At 40.9% G+C, this 9,345-nt stretch overlaps 1 protein-coding gene across 1 annotated transcript; it reads right to left on the bottom strand.

Moving 5' to 3' along the window:
* Window positions 1-1,152: 1,152 nt before the first annotated feature.
* On the bottom strand, window positions 1,153-4,780 carry LOC119285480 (30S ribosomal protein S1, chloroplastic-like). Its single transcript, XM_037564762.1, has 7 exons — window positions 4,449-4,780; window positions 3,098-3,373; window positions 2,373-2,453; window positions 1,915-2,196; window positions 1,724-1,834; window positions 1,555-1,641; window positions 1,153-1,428 (listed from the first exon to the last, which is right to left on the bottom strand). The coding sequence occupies exons 1-7, from the start codon at window positions 4,719-4,721 to the stop codon at window positions 1,342-1,344; spliced, it is 1,197 nt and encodes a 398-aa protein (XP_037420659.1). The 5' UTR covers window positions 4,722-4,780; the 3' UTR covers window positions 1,153-1,341.
* Window positions 4,781-9,345: the final 4,565 nt, after the last annotated feature.

Genomic DNA, 9,345 nt, shown 5'->3' with positions numbered 1-9,345 from the left:
TCTGAATGCTAATTATCAGCAAGGCATCAATGTGGTCCGTACGTAAAAAAAACGCCAAATATGCCCAAGCCATTAGCCAGTGACCCCTGACGAGGCCACGGAGGACGAGACATGCGGGTTCTCAAGCTGATGTGCATGGCTTACCTGACGCAGCTCCATTGCGATCTGTGCGGAGACGACAGATCGAGCGAGCTCTATTGCTTTCTGCGTTGGTTCTGCGTCGTCGTCGACTTCCTCGTGCGTGTGTGTGCTGCAAGTTGCACGCCAAGGGTGAAAATTCCAATCCCCACTCACGGCGGAGACCGATCGACGACGCACCGGCGGCGCGCGATCGGCCAATGTGCATGAACAGTTGGTCCACCTGAAGATACCATGCATGCCGGGGGGAAAGCACTTAACTCATCCTACTGAAAAACTGGGTTAGTAATTTGCAGTGGGTACACGGATTTCAGAAAGATGCATGCACACTGGGGAAAGGGACTGACACTAGGGAACTAATAAGTTCGGTAGCGGAACTCCATCCTCAGGTCATCCTACAGATGCTTAATTAGATGGTTCAGCAATCAGCACGCGTGATTGAGCAGCGCGATCCCGGTTATTCGAACCGGATCGATATGAACCGCAGGGGCGGCGAAATGTGAAGGCGTTCTGAAGAAAACTACTGAGCAGAGTTGACGGCATGATCTGTGAGGTTTGGCTAGCTAGCTGTAGGGAGAAGAAAAGAGCATTTGATGTTTTGCATGTGAAAAATAGTGGAGGGCGCTATCAGTGAAACCTGTGAGGTTTGGCAGCTTGACATGTTTGAACAGAATGGGAAAGGGGGACACACACACACAAGCAGACGGTTTTAAGTTCCATTTCAATAGCTATTCCTGTGGCTCCAGGCAGGCGCAACTTGCTGCATAAAAGAGGTTTATCCATCTTCATTTGTCAACCTCCGAAGTTACAAAAGTGGATATGCTTCCATCTCTTGTTTCTTTCTGGCACTCTTTTGGTGAAGCAGCAGCAGCAGCAATGCTCTTTTATGGGCACAAATATGTAGGAAGACGATGTGCTGTTAATGCTTTAATGGGGTTGTGGCCAATGTGCGCTTAAGCCAGCCCTTTTGGGGTGACTGACTGTACACGCACACCCTTTTCTGCACGAAATGGATTGATGGCTTTGCCAAAGGGGTACAACTTGAATTTCTTTTCCGCCGTTTTTCAGCACCTTATACTTCATACACAATGATACAAGCGCAAGTTGACAAGGGGAAATTATCTGAATATGATACGATCGTGCATTCACACAAAGATGGACTACCGGGCATCTCTGGAATCAGATGCATTCTTGCTATTGCACCTATTCGTCCGCGGGTAGCCCTTCCTCCTGTGCTGTGTCTGATGACAATGGACCTAAGATACCCTCTGAACTGAGAGACAATCCACTCTGTTAAGAGGTGACACAGGAAGACAGACAAATTATTTCAGTCATATGTTACTCTAGTGTATGAAAAAAGTTGTGTAAACTGCTTCACGACGGTGCAGAGTCGTCACATAATGGTTATAGCGGTACCTCTGGCTGGAATCTTAACATGTCAGCACGAGCCATTGCCTCTGCTTGAGCTATTCTCTGCCTGAATATCTGCGCCATCTCATCAGCCTAATTTGGGCATAGTAAACCAGCATGTCAGTTTGTCTGTTACGGCATATTCTGGTGAAAAGGTATTGCCCGCATTACTTACCTTTTCAAAAACCAGCTTTGGGTTACGAATCATGTCACCAGGCGTTGGCTCAAGCTTCTTTGTAGAAAGGCTAACCCGGCCCCTTTCACGGTCATGGCTTAGTATCATAACCTAATAACAAAGAAAGTTCTCCAGCCTTAGCTATAGAAACAGCAAATTGGCATAATTTACAAGTAAGATAACGGCATTACCTTGAGGGTATCTCCTGGTTGAAGAACTGTCGAGATATCTGCAACACGGTCATGACTAATTTGGCTGACATGCAGAAGTCCATTGATTCCACCGATATCGATAAAGGCACCATAAGGTTTTAGGCTTTCAACAGTTCCCAAAACAACTGAACCAATACCAAGCTGGGCTTGGCTGTCGGCCATTGCCTTGCGATTACTGAGGACAAGCCTGCCTTGTTCCTCGTCGACCTCCACAAACTTCAGAGGTAGCTCTTTGTCAAGCAGCTCTTCAGCAGTTGTTTTCTGATCAAGGTCAAGCAACAGTTAGGGAAATAGTGAGCAGCTAGTCTAAGGATGGAGCAGCCCAAAACTCAACCCATAGTATATCAGGATCAAATTGGTAAAAGACAGCTCATGCAGCAACAAAACCATAGGATATAACAAAGTTTTGTAATAGGACTATAGGACTGTGAACCAACCGATGACACTTGTGAAAATGGAACAAATGCCTTAAGGCCCTCCACAAGAGCCACCACACCTCCTTTGTTACCACCAATTACCTGCAGGGCAACATTGCAACCTGAGCACATGAATAAAGCTGCCTAGACTAGATCAGTGCTGCAATTTCACCCCAAAAAACAAAAAAACAGTACCACAGTATCTAAGGTGGCATGAGTCGTGCATATCAAAGTAACGACATACAGACATGTGGGCCGGACAAAGGATAACGGAACTTGCAGAAACAACAACAGAAATCAGGAAAGCTGTTGACAAAAGCTATCCATTGACATGCTTTCATAAAATGACTGCTCTAAACTTCATAAATTCATTAGCAGTCACACATGAACAAACTAGCAAAATCATTACAATCCAATGAACACATGATAACTACTTGGTAAGAAAGCCATCCTAAGTTAACAGCAGCATGAACATTGGGATTATTAACCGAGGTCATATACAAAGTGAATCTACACCATAAAGACCCACTGAACTGACATTCATTTTCTAAAGAACAATGGCTGCTGTTGCCAGGCAGACATTCAAAAAGGCAAAGTCTGATTTAATTAACACAAACAAGGGGCAGGAAGAGGCAATGCTTTCTAAATATTTAGTTTATAATAATTTCTACAGGAGAAGTTATTCAACGATTAGGGGACAATGGTTATAGCATGGATATAGGTCCTTCTGCAAGTATTTTACTCACTTTACCCGTGATAACAACATCCTCTGCCTGAAGCTGCCTGCACCTTTCCCAAGCAAGGTCTTGCTGAATTGATTGTAAGCTCAGAATCAAAGTTTCATCATTTGGGTTCTCATCAATTATCATGAACTGCTCCACTAAACCCGGCCGGATGCCTGCCTCCTCTATATTGTCAATATCGAGAAGGCATGCCTCATCTATAGGCAAAAAAGCAGTAGCCTTTGATTGGATGTCAATAAATGCACCATTTGAAGTGGTCATGAATACTGTCCCTTTAATCTGTAGTCATCACAAGCATGCAAGATATTTTTTTAGATGTCAGGAACAGTGTGATACAAAATTTATCAAGCTAATTAAGAAACCTTATACTTTCAGCTCCAGCATGCCCAAAACGTAGTGTGTTGCACAAATAACAGAGAAGTACCACATGTAAAAAAGGAGATAATAATAGAATTGTTGGCACCAAACTAAAAATAGTAATGGAGAGCTGCAAATCCAGCAGCTCTTCCTCCCCTCGTCATTAGTGTGTACATTGCTCATATTAAACAGGTCGTTTGTGCGTACCTAGCACCTTTTTAATTCAAAGGCATGATTCCAGGCGCGTTCGAAAATAAATAAATCCAGCAGCTATGACAACTGCATTTTGTGTCCATGTGCATGTGTCACACAACAATATGCAAAGCAGACTGTTCACTGTAATACGGTAATTTAATAATCCGCTGGATCTGCTTAATTCAATATCACAGACCTAATTGGAGGGGACCTAATTTAGAAAAACACGCAGCAATCAGTCAGTTGCTCAAAGTATTGTGTCAGATCAGAATTAACTGAATTGGCCAATCTTTAAGTTGCTCCAGGGTCCCACAACTCAGGAATTTCAATTATATTTCCATTTGATGTAAGAATATAGCTTTATTACGTTCCTTCGGAAAGCATTGAACAAACAGTAATGGTGCTGTCGTTCTAGATTACATTGTAGTACCACTCGCCCCTCAAAAAACAAAAACGATAAAGGAAATGGGCAACTAATACGGCAAACCCATTCTAGTTCACTTGAACATTCTATTCGAAGCTACGGGGGTAACATTTTACAGGAACATGAGAAACATAGCACAGTCAACGTTAGTACAAAATGAAAACCTGAAAAACCACAAGCAGTAAGAAATATGACACGTCTTCGGTACTAAATAAACTTATGAGCGATCTAAAGCTAATTAAACGAAAATCTATAAGCAACTGTATAAGCAATACACGCGACCTACTATCCCAATCCCCTACTAGCGATATGCAGTTGAGCACCAATTATCTGTTCACCATGAAACGAGCGAGCAGGAACAAGAGAGGGGGAGATTACGAGTGAGCCAATGTCAGTGTCGATGTCGGTGGTCTCGACGGCGGATTCGAGGTCCTCGGGGGAGAAGGTGATGCCCTCCATGGGCGCAGTGCGGCAGCGCTCGGAGGCCTCGTCGAACAGCGTGCGCATCCGCTCCCGCTCCTTCTCATCCTTGCTCAGCACGTACGTCCCGCAGACCAGCGCGGACGGCCGCATCGGCGCCCCGGGGCGGCGCGACGCGCCGGAGAGCGGTGGGCACGCGAGCCCCGCGACGTGCTGGACCAAGGACGCCATTCTCTTCTGCCTCTGCTGGGAATGAGGAACGGGCAGATAGGAGGGGGCGTGGCTGTGTTATCCGGTGGCCGTGGGATTTGAGGATAGGAGATGATTGGTTTTTGGGCCAGGCCGCTAGACTGGGCTGCACCTGGGTTCTTCCTCCCGCCGGTGCGTGTAAAAAAAGACAGTTTTGTTTATTATCTACTCCCTTCGTTCCGAAATATAAGTTGTTGGGGAGTGTAAACTGAACTCCCCCAACGACTTATATTTCGAAACAGAGGTAATATATACTAGGACATATACCGATGCGTTGCAACAGAAAACATAATTGACATCTTTATGAAAACATCCAACGGCATGGCACAAAAACACCCTGAACGGTAACACTCGACGGCGGTAGGGAGACACGAGGCGTAGCAAAAATGCACGTCAGCAATACACTATGGGTATGATTATTGTATGACAGTTCTAATTACATCATCCATGAATAAATCAGAGTGAAGTAAAACCTAATTGACGACTACCTAGGCATTATTGGGAAGTTGAAGCAATTTTCGAAATTTGCTAAGGCCACCAAAACATTCCAAATCAAATAATAATGGTACTCGCTTTCTCTCCTTCCTTTGAATGCCACCCTCGCACTATCTCGCCTCGTTGATCAAAAACATACAAATATCCAACACATAGAGGGCCTTTATTTTTCTTTTATTTTCACGTCCAGCCATCGACACAATTTGTCATCCTTTGTAAAAAGTAGGTAGGTATATAAAAAGTATAGATTATTACTAATATAGAAAATTATTATTATTATTATTATTATTATTATTATTATTATTATTATTATTATTATTAAGGGGGGTAAATCAAGGTTATCGCCGAGTCCCGCTCGTAATTCTCGGACAGCTCGACCAGCCTCTACTTCCTAATCCATTTGCTAGGTAATTACCCGTTCGTTGCAAAGGGGGGCATAATAAATATTATAACAGCTCTATACTAAATATGCCAAAAAATATACCTTATCCTAATGCATATCTTGCAGTATTGCTGATTCTTACTATAAAATCAATAATAATTGAGTAGAGGCCTGTCCAAAAACATATACCTGCGACAAACAATAATTACCGTAGCGAATGGTGAAACCTCAGATTCTGGAACATTTCAAGGATTCATTTTGTTTTCAACCACGTACCCAAGTGTGACACATATTTTCGTTAATTCAGAAGGTCTTCGTCTGGTTCATACTATCCAGGAGGAATCCTGGCTCCGGGCTCGAGCAGACGCCAAAGTGTTAGATGGATTGCTTCCTGAGACATTGCCTTGGTGTTGCTTGAGGGTTGGGCACGTCTCGTCTATTCACCAATGTGCTCGCTGACGGCTCATGTACATTTTCCCCACAAGTATAGCAGTTGAATGTTGCCCAACAATTTGTAATCGTTCACTTACAAAGACAGAGGGAAGACATAATACAGGATTACCAGCTCACCCATAAAACACTTGATGAAGAGCAGAGGGGAAACCTTCATATCGGCGTGTGGCATACTCAGCTCCACCCTTTCTCGTCACTATGTTTGTTCATGTTGGTTGCTTTTTTCGGCACGGCTAGCGGCAGAGGAAGCACCGTTCAAGATAAGAAACCTTTGTGAGGCCCAATAAAAAAACAAATATCTTTTTTCTTTTGCGAGGAACAAATATCTTGTTTACACAAACATAACAAAATAAATGATGAAGTACACAATAATATGGAAACAAGTGATCAGTCCCAAATCCAAAACTTTCATAAGGGTGCGACAGATTCCGCTCACATGAAAAAATATAGGAAAAAAATATGTGTATAATATATTTACCTCATAAAAGATTTTTGTTGACTCATAATATGTATATTGATAGCTTCACCCGAAAAGTTTCTCTTTCAAACATATCAACAAAAATAGAAAAGGATATCTCATCGATCGGAATCCTTGAAAGTCAACACACCAGTCTTTCAGCAAATGTGTATGTACCGAGCAAATCTTTCTCTACTTGAAATATGAACTCTTTTGTGTCGTCCGTAAATAAGACATCAAATTGCAGTAGAGAAACATGGTGTATGCATCTGTGGTAGCTGGCCCTATCAGAATCGTCAGAAAGACTTTGAGTTATCGGACTGTATTTTTTTGTAAGGGCCCGAGAGGTAATATAAGGAGAAGAAGATTCAGAGAAAGGCATCACGTGTAAACAAGACATGTAGGTATAGAATCAGAGAGCCCTCAATCAAAAAGATAAATGTCAGTGAAACATACATCTCTAAAGTGAAGTCGTACGTTCTCCCCTGAATCAAAAGCTAAGTGTCAGTCAATCAGATTTGGAGTGAAGGCATCAAGTACACCATGTGATATGTAGCTACAGAATCATAGATTATCTGAACCAGAAAGCTCAATGTCACTCAAACTGGTTGAGTACTTTGCATGGTCTATGTACTTTTCATTTTATTTTGAATATATATAAGGAAAAGTAGAGGTATTGAGGGAAATAATCCGTCCAGATGATGAGCCGTTTGAGCTGGGCAAGGCAAATGAGATTGCTAGCCAGATGGGATCGTTCGATCACATGGCCGCGGACGGGGTCGAACACGAAAAGAAATGGAATATACGGAAACTTAACTCTTTTAAATCTAAGTTTCAAAAGAAAACTCTTTTGAATCTTAGCCATCAATCTTTATGATTATAACACAAAATCAACGGATATAAAATGATGACTTATGAAGAACTATGAAAGGCTCCGTCCTTTATTATTAGATAAAGATATACACTAGCAAAAGAGGCCGTGAGTTGTAACAGGAGAAAAAATACCACACGTCACTAACTCAATAATCATGATTGAACACCTCAATAGGTCCGTGTCCTTTATTTCAACATGACATTCCATTTGTATTGCCGATTATCCTCCTTCCCACCATCGCCGGCGGTGGCTTCAGTGCTCACACAACCACAATGCGTTTGAATATGCTTAATTCAAAGGTGTTTCTCTCGGCACAATATGAGAAAAAAAATTCTTGCAAGATTTTTTAAATATTTTCTATGATATTTTGATGAGGCATGAGTGCATTGTTATTATTGGTTTCTTTTGTCTTTAATATGGTTTTGTTGAGGTGTTAGTTTGCAATCTAGATGAACATCAGTACAATAAAAATGACGGATCATGTTATTGATTAAGATTGCACCCTAAGTAGGATTTTTAAAAATATTTAACGGGTAAAATAACATCATATTTAGATTCTACGCATTTTTCTAATCAAATTTCATATATAACATATTAAAGTTGGAGTTAGGGTTTAAAAGATATGTATATTTATAAAAACATTTGTCTTAGATAGACTTTAGGTTGGTTTACAAAAATATCAAGGGGTTTCTTTTTAATTCATGTCACTATGTATTGCGGGTTAGTTATTAGAGAGGGCAAGGGGTTTTCTATAAAACTACAATAAACGATTTGTTCCCTGACTTAAAGTTGGACTACAGGATAATTACCATAAAATGCAAGGTGTTTTCTCTAAAATGCAAAAAACATTTTGTTTTCTCTGACTTAAGTTGGACTACGGATTAATTAATATCAGAAACTGTTTTTTTTTGTAAAAGGGACGATGAATGTGTAGAAGCAATAGTCCCTTTATTTATATATATATATATATATATATATATATATATATATATATATATAAAGTAAGGTGTGTTTCTTTGATTTTTTTGATCCGTTCATTCATATTATTATTTTTAGTTTTTTTTACTATCTGAGGTGGTACTGATTTTTTAAGATTTTTCACATTGAGTCGTGTTGGTTTGTCCTGTGCTATGACTTTCGTCCGTATGTCCTGGGTCATGGTGTAGTTTTCTAACAAAAAATTCGTCCATCCTTTCCATGGGTCAAACTAGACCTAATACACATCTCTTTTTCGATCAATTGGGAAACAGTGAAAAAATTATTACACTCGCGTGAAATTCAAACTCACAACCTCCCACACCATATATAAATCCGTAGCCAACCAAGCCAACGTGCCTTGGTGTTACAAAATAAGTTTTTTTTACCTAATTGTCTCACCTCGGTTCTTTATACCAAATTCCATCAATTTATATACATTTGCCAAATTTTCTGAAATATCAACAGGCTTGATATGACCACGACTACAGCTGGTGTTGTTGTTGTTGTTGTTGTTTAGACGTCGTCGCTCATTAATGCAGCACGGGTAAAAAATAATTATGTGCCAAAAATACTTCAATTTGGTATTGATAATAAAGAAGTCGAGGTTTTTGCTGCGAGCACGGATAAAAATACAACTAGAAAATCTAAGATAGGCTCTGTCTAGCCGGAAGAAGAATACCAAGATAAGGAAAGAGAAAAAGAACTGTATATGATAAGGCATGCACCCGATCATATATGTGTGCATGATCTCTAATTTTAATGGAGTAGTTGGTAGTCTTGCTTTCAGGGCTTTTTTCGTTCCATCTTTCATGGTTTTTTTGGTACCTAATGAATCTATGTACCTAGGGTAGGGTCATGGACCTGTCCAGCATACCCTCCCCGAGGACATCTTTACAAAGAATCATAAGCAGTCGAAGAGAAAACATCATCCACTCGACCATGAAGATGTGCTCACTCGACTTCCTTG

The sequence above is a fragment of the Triticum dicoccoides genome, chromosome 4A (assembly GCF_002162155.2).
Source record: "Triticum dicoccoides isolate Atlit2015 ecotype Zavitan chromosome 4A, WEW_v2.0, whole genome shotgun sequence".
Taxonomy (NCBI): Eukaryota; Viridiplantae; Streptophyta; class Magnoliopsida; order Poales; family Poaceae; genus Triticum; species Triticum dicoccoides.
This window is presented reverse-complemented; position numbering and strand designations above follow the sequence as displayed.

Excerpts from the sequence above, each read along its gene's own strand:
- LOC119285480 (XM_037564762.1), bottom strand. The coding sequence starts at position 4,721 with ATGGCGTCCTTGGTCCAGCACGTCGCGGGGCTCGCGTGCCCACCGCTC. Across the intron at positions 1,642-1,723 it reads CAAAGCTGGTTTTTGAAAAG|GCTGATGAGATGGCGCAGAT; the intron begins GTAAGTAATGCG and ends TGCCCAAATTAG. Across the intron at positions 1,429-1,554 it reads TGTTAAGATTCCAGCCAGAG|AGTGGATTGTCTCTCAGTTC; the intron begins GTACCGCTATAA and ends ACCTCTTAACAG.